Source organism: Alosa sapidissima, chromosome 13, assembly GCF_018492685.1.
Source record: "Alosa sapidissima isolate fAloSap1 chromosome 13, fAloSap1.pri, whole genome shotgun sequence".
In the NCBI taxonomy this organism is placed as follows: Eukaryota; Metazoa; Chordata; class Actinopteri; order Clupeiformes; family Clupeidae; genus Alosa; species Alosa sapidissima.
Window position 1 is genome coordinate 25,175,972 of NC_055969.1, and position 14,399 is coordinate 25,190,370.

At 41.5% G+C, this 14,399-nt stretch overlaps 1 protein-coding gene across 1 annotated transcript; it reads right to left on the reverse strand.

Moving 5' to 3' along the window:
* Positions 1-91: 91 nt before the first annotated feature.
* ak3 (adenylate kinase 3) lies at positions 92-8,477 on the reverse strand. Its single transcript, XM_042058527.1, has 5 exons — positions 8,116-8,477; positions 5,833-5,952; positions 4,886-5,058; positions 3,290-3,408; positions 92-1,980 (listed from the first exon to the last, which is right to left on the reverse strand). Exons 1-5 carry the CDS (start codon positions 8,261-8,263, stop codon positions 1,845-1,847), a joined length of 696 nt encoding a protein of 231 aa, XP_041914461.1. The 5' UTR covers positions 8,264-8,477; the 3' UTR covers positions 92-1,844.
* Between the last annotated feature and the right edge of the window lie 5,922 nt (positions 8,478-14,399).

The window sequence follows — 14,399 nt, forward strand, 5'->3', positions numbered from 1 at the left end:
AAAGATGCATTGGCCAAGAACAGGACACAAGAACCAGATAGTTGTATTGGACATGGTTGGTTTGTTGGTGTTGACAAGGAGACAAAAAATATTCATTTTTCTAACAAGTATTTATTGAAAATAAAATATATTCTAAAATGCCTTTTAATAGAGTGTCACATTTTACATTGAAATATATAAAGATCTCTATGACTTTTAGCAATCATAATGTGACCTTGACACTTTCTGGAAAAGCACAGGGCACGAAGACAGAAGTAGACAGAAGAAAGGTTATTTCACAAACAGATTTTCTCATTATGAATCTGCACTTAAGTACAAACAATTTGATCCCTTTCTAAACTATATAGTATTACATTCTTTATAAAGCCCGATCCCTTCTCATATTGCAGACCACTTCATTATTTTTAATCAAACGTTGTGTGACAACTATACAGGTGATCCATGCCAAAAAGACTGAAAATACCCTGTTATTCTCAAGCCAATGGACAACAGCACAGACAGATCATGCTGCAGTGGTCCTCTAGCCCGATTGTCCACATTCACTAACATTAATCTTATTTGAACAAAATAAGAATGATAGAAAATTAGGTTAAGACAAAAAAATCACAAGGCATTTTGTGTGCAATACTGACTTTGCATATCTAAGAATCATTTCAAGATAAAACCATTATTTAGACAATTCAAGTACTATATAGCAATTGAATACCATGATTGTGATTATAAACTGTTCTTGATCATCTACCAATAACACTCATCAATTTATGAGTCCCACCCAACACAGTATTTTAAACACTGCTAAATTGCGGTTAGAAATACTGATACTAGAGGCTATGGATGGTAAGGCAGAAACATTGCACTCAGGAACAGATTTGTTAGCATAGCATACAAGTGAGCAGCATAGCAATTCAAATGTTTTTGCTACAATTTTCCTACTTTAAGACGAGAGTGATTCACAATTGAAAATACTATTAAATTATCTCTGCCACAAACAAAATAAAAGTGGTTCCTATAATTAAAAAAAACACACACACACATACACATGTGGTCCAAGTCCCCTGGTCCAATGGGTAGCCTACCTAATGTCTTCTCTCCACCATCACAGGTCATTCAATACGTTTTGTTTTAAATTTACCAAATTATCTTCACTTGCACTGTTGCTCCACGCGGAGAGGTTTGGGCCACTATTCTGTAACCCCTCTCTGCTCTCCCGTAGTCCCAGCCCAGGCACCGTGGCTGTAAAGGCAGTGATTAATCTGCTCTGGATTGGATCCTTTCCTCCAGAGGGCTTGTGGGGAACTACAGCCGGCAGAACACTCCCGAGTAGAGAGGGTAAGTGTGTGTTTGCGTGGCAAAAGGCCACACACTATTCAACCTAGAGGACTCAAGAGGCTAGTCTGTCTGGGAGATGGACCCTTTGCCAATATCTGCAGCACGGTTCATTCTCAATGTGCAGACAGAGGCGATGCACTTAAGTCACTACTATTAAGAATAAAACTATGAGGTACAATGTAGTTTAAATTAAGTCTGCATTTTCTGAACAAGCACTGACGAGTATTATTTATTGTAGCATGATTTAAACAAATGGCTTAACTGCCTGTGGCCAAAATGTCTGTTTTTTTTTGTTTGTTTTTTTGCCATATTACTTTGAGCTTTATTGCTGCATGGTCAGCGCGTTCAGAGAAGAACCTACACAATCTCAACCTTACATCCAATCCGAGGTCACCAGAGAGAGAGAGCAGCTCCTGCCACCTCACAGTCGCCCTGATGCAGCGTTTCCTTTTGATTACGGTGTTTACTCCGAGCCGGCGTCGCTGGCGGCCTGAACCGGAGGAGTCCGGCTGGGGCTAGGCCTTCCCCACAGCTGCCTGTCCTCCCGAGGTGGTGGAGGAGGAGGGGATTTTCCTGGCGAGGAAAGCCTGCACGTGTGGCCAGATCTTGTTGGTTTCAGTCCCTGAGAATGTCTCCAGGACTCCTTTACTCCTGAGAGCACAGGGAGAATGTTTGGGTCATTTCTGGAGTTCACGGCTGTGGAATCTGTGACCCAACTGCTGTTACTCACATGCAGTGGGTTCCTGCAGAGTTGCATGTTTTCACAGGAAATACCAGACACTTGTCTGTTATGTAACCATTGCATTGAGACACGATGCAGAGCAAGATTAACGATCTGCGAGCCATCTTTACAGATAGTGGGTTGAGCTGAATGTTCAGAGGTCAGACACTAATTTTTCTCATAATAGCAAGTCAAACAACCACACCAAAGTTTAGATGACTAAATATGCCATATATTTCAATCAACTTTTTCAGTTCAGTATGCCTAGTTGTTGTGGTTAAAGGTAAACTATGCAGTATTGGCAATTTCCTTACTGTTTTCTCGGTTTTTGCTTCTTTTTCACTGGCTTTGTCATGACGAATGTCTGAAAAACTCCATCGCTACCTTTTTCTAGCCGGTGCCTGACATGTATGTGTATTTGAATGCAGTAAAGCAATTCGTTACACTCGTTATACTTCCTGACACTGAGGCCGTCGGCCCGCCAGCCCACAGTTGCAAGGGTGGTTTTTCCGCTCACAGGCGCTAGGGGGAAGCGAGACGGCCACCATTCAACCCGAAAAACGTCATATAACCATTCCAATGACTCTGAAGCTGTTAAATGAAGGTAAATTAAGCGAAAAAACTTGCATATTAAGCTAAAAAACCTGCATAGTGTGCCTTTAACTGTCAGGATTATATTACCACATAAGCTGTATTCAATACTAAAGTAGGCCTAGATTTTTTCTGGTACAGTTTCCTACATTATCATTCAATAAATGTTAAATGCAGAACCTTAAGGTGCGTGCGCCCTGCCCCAAAGAACACCAACAAACTCCAACGACTACATTTGGGTCAGAGCGCACCATTGGTCTGAGTCTGTTGAAGTTTGTTTGATGGAGTTTTTTTATGTCCAAAAGTCTATTCCTCGGAACTGGCAGATGGTTTTCTGAACATTCTAAAGACTGCTACCAACACCTGTTAGCTTTAGATTGTTGGGCATTTGTTGGGGCAATATGCAAAGCACCTTTAGATAGTAATAGAAAGTGCAAGACGTTTCCATCATGGCTACCTGTAGTACTCCAGCACAGATTTAGATAGTAATAGAAAAGTGCATGAACTTTCCAACATGGCTACCTGTAGTACTCGAGCACAGGTTTAGATAATAATAAAAGGGCAAGACGTTTCCAACATGGCTACCTGTAGTACTCGAGCACAGGTTTAGATAATAATAAAAGGACAAGACGTTTCCAACATGGCTACCTGTAGTACTCGAGCACAGGTTGCGTCTGATGCTCGTAGGCTTTCAGTCTTCTGGTGACGGTGTAAGGTGTGTCGTCTTCTCTCTGCGTCAGGGCCTCCCCTGTGACATCATCAATGCCCTGGATTCAACACGGAAGAACAGGTATGCCGTTAAGCGTGTAATCTGGTATTTCATGTCAAATATTAAAAGTATTGCCAGACCAATGATGATGAATCTCTGATGGAGTTACTTTTGTGTGCCCTTTCTGTTTCAAACCGATTTTTCAGAGTTGACGTACACAAGATACTGTTTGTGAGTTTAGTGTGATTGTTATGCAATGCATTGTCATTATATATGTTATATTACATGAAGGTGTTCATAAGGTATTGGATTAAGGCACCCTTCAAATTCACACGATTTCAGTCTCTGTGGTCAGCCAGAGTATACAAACATCCTTACATCCTTAATTCTTCCATGCTTCAGAATCTTACTTTTAGCATTAGAGCTAATATTCTAAAGTACATTCTCAGTGAGTGTATGCTATGACACCTGTGCTGCATATCTGCACGCATGTGTTTTGCATAACACAGGTAGACAGCATGCAAGGGCGAGCAGGTCTCTGTAGTGTACACAAATACCGCTTCAGCACATGGTCACCTCCAGCATATGTGGGCCCTGCGATGACCTTACCCCACCCTGAGCTCAGTTGACCTTCACTGGGCTAGTGGCTGGTGCACGGCTGGGCTTAGCTTAGCTTCACACCCCATTAGCGAGGGAGCGCACAGGTAAATCATTAAATGGGACGTGAAACTCGATAGTGGTCTCTCCAGTGTGTCGGTGGCTTTTCATTCCCTCCACGCTCCACTTCACTGGTGCCCTGAGTCTGTTTATCTCTCCAACAATAATCCCCCCAGAGCTGCCAAGATGTCTGCTTGCTCTGGTTTAATTGCAAGGATGAGTGCAAAGGTCTGTGCTCACATCTCCTCTGTAAACAATGAAATGCTCCAGTGTTCTTAACTACCCCCCCCCCCCCTCCCCACACACACACACACACACACCTCCACATACGTAACCTTCATGGGTCTTGGTTTAGGAGAGAGGCAGACTAGAGTGGCCTACTTCAGTTCTGACAGCTTTTTCAATCCTCTGAGTTTTCTGTGTATAATGGAATTCTGAAAAGACCGAGGGGTGGGACCCAAGAGTGGCACTCCAAGAAGCTAAACATGGTATTGTGCAGATGCCATCTATGCTGAATCACCTAAGGTGCAGGACCTTCTGCAGCTAAACATGGTATTTATTTATTTGTTTGTTTTTCTCTCTTTTGAAAGTAGTTTAAATAGGCCATGTCTGGCGTCCACCCTCCGCCCCCTGTACTCGCAGAGCTCACCCAACCCCACACGTTTCATCAAAACCAGGTTTGCCCCAAGTGTGCCAGCCCTCAAAGGCCCCCGGCTACTCAACAGAGATTACAAAACTCTTAATGATCCCCAGCTTGACTGGCAGCATGCAGGAGCCAATAGGAGGTGGGGAGAGGGGAGTGTGTTTGTGTGTGTGGGTGGGTGGGGGGTTAATCTGAAAAAGTGGGGCATGTTTTGGTCTGCCAGCCGGGGACTTACCGGGACCTTGGGGGGGTTGAAGTGGGTGTTGTAGACGCGGCCGCTGCCGAGGTGCACCCAGCGGGACGTGAGGCGCTCCTTGATGGTGTCGAAAGGCACGTTCAGGTTGATGACAGTGTCCACGCTACACACGCCATCCAGCGACTCCGCCTGGGCCACTGTCCGAGGGAAGCCTGCCAGCGGAGAGTGGGACAAAGAGACAGAGAGAGAAAGCAGGAGTGAAAGAGACAGAGAAAGAAAGAGAGAGCGAGAGATAGACAGAGAGGGAGAGTGAGAGAGGGACAGAGAGGCCCCTGAAAGGGGTTCTTCCCACGGGTGCATCGATTTCCCCCTCCCATTCCCCCTGCAACCCCCTCGCCCATCCCCATCCACACCCCCACACACACAAGCTCCCTCAAAGCACATGCTATAGAGCTTTTGGCACAACTCCTGACCAGAGCTTCAGTACACTGAAGAAGTGCTTCTTTGAGCTAAATAAGATTGAAAATCAAGATCAAAACCCCACCATGCTATGACATGTATTTGCATGTGGTTTAGTATTTATTATGTTTTAACACAAATAATATATGACTATTTTGCACAGAATCATATTATTTCACATCATTTGGTGAAAAAAACTTGAATTTGTGGCCATGTCAGATAGGAATGACCTTGTTCATTCCGTAGAGCTGTCTGAGAAAAACAGCAGAGTCCTGCACAGTGCTGGAATAGGCAACTTGATGAATGCAGGCGACACAAAACTCCATTCTGTTCAGGCAATGCAAGGGCACTCTGATGGGCCACTTGTGGAATCTTAGGGAAACTTAATTTGAGAAGCTCAGTGGCAATGTGACAATGACAACATGGCCGCATGATAGTGACTGGAGCATGATAGCTTTAATTGTGCCAAACAGACAGACACAAACACACAAATGCATAAGTAGGCGGGGGACAGAACTCTATTTTACCATCTAGCAGCCAGCTGCTTTGCTCCATGCTGCGCAGGTTTGATAAGATGAGGCGGGAAATGACGTCATCAGGCACTAACTGACCCTGGTCGATGCAGGACTTCATGAGAAGGCCCAACTCTGTTGCAGAAATAAATTTAAAAACATTTAAATATTTATTTGGAGTTCAGGGGAATGTATATGATTATTTACAGTGTATAGTCACATCATGTGAATTACAACCTTCTTAACAACTTTCGGTGAAAAAGTACAGTGCTATCGTCATTGCACAGCACATTTACTTTTTAACTGGGCCAGCAGCCTCCTGTGTGGAAAGGATGTTTTGATATAAACTTCTCCACGAGTGTACATAATTTAAGTGGTGTAGAACCAAATGACAACATCATCATGACCTCTGTTTTTTTTTTTTTTTCAAGAGAAGGCCTTGCAACACTGCAAGACTTGAGTGTTGTGAAATCTAGAGGGAAGTCATTGATTGTCATGTGTGTTTGGCTGCAGGGTTTGAGTGTTATTGAGTGAAGGTCAGGATGTGTTTTTTCACTTTCTTATCAGACGCTAGAGAATATACGGCCTGTCTTATGACCAAGGATAAAGTCCTTTCAGATAGGAGCTCTTTTCATGTTCCTGTTCCTGTCCTAAATGTGTTAAGTGAATTTATCATTCTGATTCAGATGTGTTAAGCGGGAGGTGTCAGATCATGTGTTAACTTTTCTGTTTATATAGGCTATATATGCAAGTGATTGACAACCAAGCAAATAATTCTCTAGTCTGGTCGTTACCATCCTACGTACTTCCGCCCTAAATTTGATTATGACGAAGAGAAACGTAGTCACAGGCGGTATGGACCAGGCTAGTAATTCTCCACCAGAATATGCATTTAAGCTATAAAGATGATTACAAAGGTACATTTGTAAGTTTTTTGCTGTTTGTGCAATCAAAACTTTGGCAACAAGGTTAGAGTTTAAAGCCAAGGACCTCCTCATGGTTGAGTGTATTCACTCAGACCTGTGTGTTTGTATGCATAGGGGAGTGCAGAACTTATTCAGAGGAGCCAACTCTGTTCCTTCCTGGATCCATTTCAGGAAAAGAAGAACGGAAAGTTTTCTTCAGAGTAATCTGAGTAGCCTATGCCATTAACTCTAACTCAGCAGCAGAATTTGTATTGAAAACTGAGAATGCCTTCAAGACACCTATTTTGGTTCTGCTATCACTTAAAAATTCTGAACAGAATTTAGTATCTGTTTTGCACCAGCTTAAAGCATAACTTTGAGATTTCCTTTCCTTTTATTTGGTCACATGAGCAAAGAAATCTATGTTACGTTGTGAATGTAATGTTGAAGATCAGTCCTTTCTGACAGCATCACACGAGGGTGCGACGACGCACATCTCTCACGTAGCGCACGTTTGGGCACAGCGGTGAGGTCAAAGGTTATGTTGGCTACCCTCAGGGGGGCTTCGCTCCTACTGAGTCAGTTTACAACCTGATGGAGTGTTGTATAGAACATAGTTCAGTCATTGTCTCTGGTAAAGTAAACGCGTAAAACCTAGGCTATACTCAATTTAACAAAATCAAATGGTTTACATCAGAGACAAATATCAAAATGCCTACGACGAGAAAGAGTGGCCCATTTTGCATACTTTGCAATGAAGGCTTCTGATTGAGGGGGCGTTCATGTTCAATACGAATTAGCGCAAATAGTAAAACTATTTCTATTGGACGACGTCACATGCACTCTGGACATGGACTCTTCACACTAAAGGTGTGGAATTATACGACAGGTCAATGCAAATTAAAGGACAACATGTAGACTGGGTTTTAGAATCTATTGTTCTTCCAAGACACAAAAGCGTTCAATATCATCACAGAAGGATCAGGACCTTCTGACGGTAGCCTTGCTCAACATAAGGCAACGCCATGAAACCCTTAGAACACACAATCTGATTAAATTGATTTTGTAGGCAATCTGATTGTAATTGCGGTAGTGTCAAATGACGTGCAATATTGACCAAACTGAGGCTTTATTTGAAGCTTGGTTGAGAAAAGTGTACAGGCATGATATGTCATCTTCACAAAAACATATTCTTCCAACTTCTCTGTAAGCGTTAGGGCTGATGTTCTTACCACACACAATTGCATTTCCACAGTTATTTTCCATGGTGCAATAACATACATAACTTGCATTAGGCTACACCGTAGCAACTTCGTTGTTCTGGAGACATTTGATTAAGTGTAACATAGTCACCATGAGTATAGTAGCCTACACCGTTACTGCCATACTGTACCTGTTTTTGCTTCGATGTTCGCCCTCAGAACATCCCCGCTCGAGAGATGCTTTAGTCCAAAACTTTTAGTTATCCGGTCGGATACTGTGCCTTTCCCGGAGCCTGGTGGTCCCATTATGACCGCGCGAAATACCGTGCGCAAAACCATTTTAAATAGCTTCTTGCAAATGTAGACAGTAAAAAATAATCCCAACGTAGGCAACCCCTTTATGTGTCCTTAAAAGCTAACTTATTCAAACGCAGCCATGCCTGGTCGGGACTCGGGACGGGCAGTCTGCAAACTGATCTCATCCTCTTGGTCTTGGAGATAAGCCTTCCTCTCTGCTACATCACCGACGCGAACTGAAGAGGAGGTGGAACGTAAGCATTACAGGAAGTTCATGACGAACGGACTCCACTAGCCTACAGTGCAGGCTACCGAGGGGCACATGAGGACATATTTTGATCATGGCAGTGGACACTATGAATTTACAGTGGGAAATACGATAAACGCAATGGTATCCTATATGTTAAAATTCAATGTCTTATATAACGTTGTTATGTAATACGCGTGTTCATGGGTTAAATGCTGCGGCCTACATTTCCGTTTGATAAATCCTGGTATGCTTCACCGATGTTTTGGATTTGGCACAGATGCAAAGTACGGATAAGCTTGTCATTAACAGGTGATTGCCAGACTGGGGTTAGACTGAGCCTGTCTGCGCGCAATGATTTCCATTGTATATGTTTTCATAAAACAATAATTACACGGAGTAGGCCTAGCCTACGTCGCAGTCTTGGCTACATTGCAGATTATCCTGGGAACCCGATGTTATAATTAAACATTGGATATGTTTATTGCTGTAGACTACAACCTTGCATCCATGAAGCTAATGAAGCCTACACGCATCTCCCATGTATTTCAGTCCATTCAGTTCCAACTCTGAAGATAAAATAGTCTTTGAATGTTAAAGTTGTTGTTATATGCTGTTATTTCCCTGACGATGTCATTGAATAAAGTTATTAGGACTAAATTATTTGAATCAGCAGTGTGATGATAGAGTAAGCCTATAACTTCTGGTCAAGTAGCCAGCATCATTTCAAAGAAGTTGAAATATAAGAGATAACCCGCTGTTCATTATTTTGAGAACCTAGAAAACCCTAGTGAATTGCGCCCCCGTTAGCCAATCGCTGTAGCAGGCAGCTCATTGCGTTGGGATTAGTGTGTGCTTCACTGTGTGCTGAGTGTGTTTCACTAATTCACGGATTGGGATAAGTGCAGAGACCAAATTTCCCTCACGGGATCAAAAGAGTATATACTTATACTTAAGTTGTTCAAGTAACCATGTGGTTGAGTGAGTGGGTTGGTGTACTTGGAGGGAGAGGGAGTGTATTGTTTGTATGTGAGCATCCTACAGGTTACTCATCTTGCTCTGGATCATCTTCCTGAATCTCAATATTCTGATCACAGCAAGTCTGGACAAATTACCAGAATCAGTCAGAGGCTACATTCATTGTTTTGGACTTTTATGATGTCTTTACAGCACCAAAAGTATTTGCTTTAAATTTGGCAGTATTATTAAACTACAAAAATGCACAGATGCATAAAGTATTTTAATACAAAAATGCAGCCATTTTCTTCAACCCAATAAAATACAAATGACAAAATACTATTTTGTATTTGAAATATGTATTTTAAATACATGTATCATAAACACTGCCTATTCCTGCACACAATTATAGGCCTATTATTATCTGACATTAAATATTCTAGGCTTCATTCTGTATGTGATCGACAAATTTAGGCCGACTGCAAGAAAGAGCACTGACTAAAGAATTTGTAGGTATGTGTTGGTATTAGTGCCGCATCAAGGGCTTACAGCTTGTCTGGTTATGTTGCTGATTAGATCATAAATGACCACAGCAATGAAGAGGAATGACTGAAGAATGTGTTGGTACTTGTTGGTGCCTGCTTGATAACCCCTGTAAAATGCTCTAGGCTGTTCTGATGGCGGTGTACCTTGATTGTTTTTGTTTTTTGGAACCGGCTTTGGGTAAGTGTCAGCTAAATGACTAAATAAATGTGATGTTTTTTGTCTACACTGTAAAACCGAACAGTACAAGTAAAACAATGTTTTTGATTTGTAAACACTCAAAAATGAAAAAAAGTTAATAGTACTCTAATCGTCTGTGTTACTTGAATAAATTTGAACTTTTAAGTTGACAGCACTCATCCGCTTTAAGCCATTTGAAAAAATAGAAAGCGTGGGAAAAAACTGGGGCTTTAGGATAGGTCGGTCAGAGATGCAGGGCAAGGTGCACTGTTTTACATTTGCAACATAAATGTAGTTACAGTAGGTTACAGAAGAACATTGTGATCACACAAGTAGCCTAGCCTATTTCTCCACATTTTGCACCAAGTAGATTGCAACGTTGACTGCACACAAGTTATGATGCAGTTAAGCCAAACTCACTTGCTTTCTTGAAGCAAGCAACTTCCCCACGCAAATTGTAGCAAATTGTTGGCGGTTCTTCTGCCATAGGTGGACCTTGTGTACAGCATCAACTAGTCTATTGGTCTAACGTCTTGAGAGACAGACAACGTCGAGTAAACAAGCGACGCCGGCAACGGTCGACCACCAGATGACAAGAGACGAGAAGAGCAGTGAAAATAGACGACGAGACAACAAGAAGAGAGAAAAACCAGCCACCTATTGAGCATCTGTGGGGCATCCTCAAATGGAAGGTGGAGGAGTGCAAGGTCTCTAACATCCACCAGCTCCATGATGTCGCCATCGAGTGGAAGAGGATTCCAGTGGCAACCTGTGAAGCTCTGGTGAATTCCATGGCCAAGAGGGTTAAGGCACTGCTGGAAAATAATGGTGGCCACACAAAATATTAACACTTTAGGCACAATTTGGACATTTTCACTTAGGGGTGTACTCACTTTTGCTGCCAGCGGTTTAGACATTAATGGCTGTGTGTTGAGTTATATTGAGGGGACAGCACATGTACACTGTTATACAAGCTGTACACTCACTACTTTACATTGTAGCAAAGTGTTATTTCTTCAGTGTTGTCCCATGAAAAGATATAATAAAATATCTACAAAAATATTAACTCAGTTAATCCTCATGAGTTTTACATTTTGTTGATCACCATCCACTCTCCGCACTGGACTCTCTCTCTCTCTCACACACACACACACTTTGCGTGTAACACACTGGTACTATAATCACAGATAGTTTTGTCTCAACATGGTGTGTGTGAGAAAGGACATTTTGCATGTGTGTGTATTTGTGCGTGTGTGTGTGTGTGAGTGAGAGAGAGAGAGAGACAGAGACAGAGAGAGAGAGACAGTATCAGTGAAGGTGTGAACTTTATTTGTAAGTGTGTGCATATGTGTTTGTGTGGGTGGGTGGTTGTGAATGTGTTTGTGAGAGAGTCAATGTGCATAGATGTGTGGTTGTGAATGTGTTTGTGAGAGAGTCAATGTGCATAAATGTGTGTGTGTGAGAGAAATAGATAGATAGAGAGAGAAAAGAGTGTCCACGTTGAGGGTGGACAGTGAGCAACATGTAAAACTCATGAGGACAACATAACTAGTGTCAAGCCTTAGAAACTACCTCAGACTACAGGAGGTGCAGCATAGCACTCTCTGCGGGCATATCTCCAGACCAGAGATTGGCTACTGCTACAAAATCCATCACTAGATGTCCTTGAGTGTGGATGATGCACCAGTCACACCAGATCCCATTGCACCAGACTACCTTCTGAAGTTTGTCAGCTGCAACTGTGCAGGCGTCTGTGAAACTCTCAGGTGCTGCTGTAAAAAGCAAGGAGTCAAGTGTATTTCTGCTTGTTGGAACTGTCATGGTAACTCTTGCCAGAACATCAACCAGCCAGAAGATAACAGGAGTGAGGAAGTGCAGGGGAGTTGAGGGATGAGGTTTGTTAAATTTTTAACTGATTAAGAAAGTTTTGTTTTGTAATTATTCAATAAAACCACTTGTTATGGATTTTTTATGGACTTGGAGTAATTAGTTAGACATCTCAAAAGCTAATATTGGTCAACAAAATGTTTTCATTATTTTCGCCCAGTCCCTCTGGGCACCCCAAACTTGATGGGCTCTCCAGGTGTTTCCCCGAGGATTTGGCCGTGGATAAATTGGGAGGTGTTACTAGACACCTATAGGAACACATAGTAAAAAAAAGCTATTGGTAAGAATTTTTTTTGCAGATTGGCAAAAAAAAAGCCTAACTTTCCCTAACTACAAGCATTCTGAGATAGATAGATAAAGATAGATAGATTCAATTCTGGGCATGCACTGAAAATGTCAGAGACTTCATGTATTATATGTCAGTGTACCATGAGTTTGAAGCCGTTATTTTAAAATAATAGCACTGCATTGGGTTACTTTAAACCCACATCCTGGCTCTCAGTAGGTTGTGGTTAGTTTGTACCAACCAAAAATACAGTATTTTATTTTGATACATGGCGTGGCTACTGTATTTTGTAGTTTATTTTGATACACTTAAAGTTAGGGTATGATAGCATTATTTTTACTACCATATTTATCTGGAGACTCAGTCAGGACAATGTAAAATCAGGAAACAGGCTTTTATTCTTTTCAATGATGGGCACATGAACATGAACACAACCAAACTTGTTTTCCAGCGTACCACCACCTACATCCTGACTCGCCCCACCATTCGACACATAAAAACGTAACACATTCTATTGACACATTCCAGGCATCATAATTAGCCGCCCTACATGATAACAAATAACAAAATCAAAATGTGCAACTGTCTATGAGCTCTCACACTAAAAAAAAGAGTGTGGAGAACAACATTATGAAACACAAAGAACAAAGAGAACATAGGCTTCAGATTAAAAAAAAGAATAATTTGTAACACCTTTCTGACATTGCCCTTTTTCATTTCGTGTACCCCTAGTGGGCACAGGTGGTACATGTACCACAGTTTGGAAATCCCTGCTCTAACTCAAAAGAGAAATGACCTGAGCTTAAGTATGTTACAACAAAAAAAGGGGGAGTGATTTAGAACAAGCAGAGGGCTCATTCTCCTACGCTTTAAACAGACAGGGTTAGTAATCAGGGATCTTTGCTTTAAATGGAGTTGTTTTGGGAATGCCATCAAGTCTGGTCACCCTCATTGTTCTGTAATTAAAACCCTTGCCTGGGATGTTCTTCAGAGGCCTGGCCCTATACTGTTTCTACAAATGCTGATGTTTCACACCTGGTGATAAGCAAAAGGTCCCGAGAGAGACTCTCAGTGAATTCTGATAAAACACAGGACCCTCTGCATACAGACAAAGACACGCATGGGCACAAATGACCATAAGAAGTATACAATACTGATAAAGCTAATTTACAATACTTTCAGGTATTTGAATGTTTTATTTTAAAATACATTTTTATGTATTTTTGTCCACCCCCCCCCCCCCCCCCCCCCCCCCCTCTCAGTGTGTGTGTGCGTGTGTATTTGCCATGCAAATAAAATGCTACTTGCTTTATTTAGTCTGAACTTTATGACTCATTATGTGGGTCATTCTATGAAATGGGTGCCATGTGTCCACAACATGTGATGAGATGCATAAGGCCCAAGCTAGAGCCACAGTGTGTTTCTAAAGCCTACAGCTAATAAAGTACATGAAAATACTATTCTTAAAGAGTATCACACTATTTTTAAGTGCATGGCCATTTCCATGTGTCCGGGTTGACCGACATTACATTTACATTTAAAATATCACAACCTAAATGTTATATTCTTATCAAGCTTTTGTTATTGTCAGAATTAAATATATTTTCCTGATGACATTAGACATATTCATGGTAAATCACAGCTTCTATTACTAAACAACAACATTATATCACATTTTTGGTAAATATTTTATGATTTGTTTGCGTCCCGTGGAAAAATTCTGACATTCTTTTACGTTGTTTATTTGTTGTTGTTTTTTATCACTATGAGGGGGTCTGTCGAGCTTAATCTCATGTCACGCAAATTAGACAGGAATAACTGTCTTTCATTACAGTTTCAACACTAGCATTGCTAGAAATTATATTTCTAATTGAAGGCATGTTTGTTAAGTCAATTAATTGATCGTTATTGGATAACTAAAGCCACTGTGGGGAAGAGGAGGCATAAAGCTGGATCACAGAATATCATCATGTGACTAGCTAATGCTACAATGCATCTACTGACTAGTCTAATATGACCTGGAACTAAATTTGAAAAAAAAAAAAAATGTGTTTACTTAAGCTATAGCCTATGTTTTT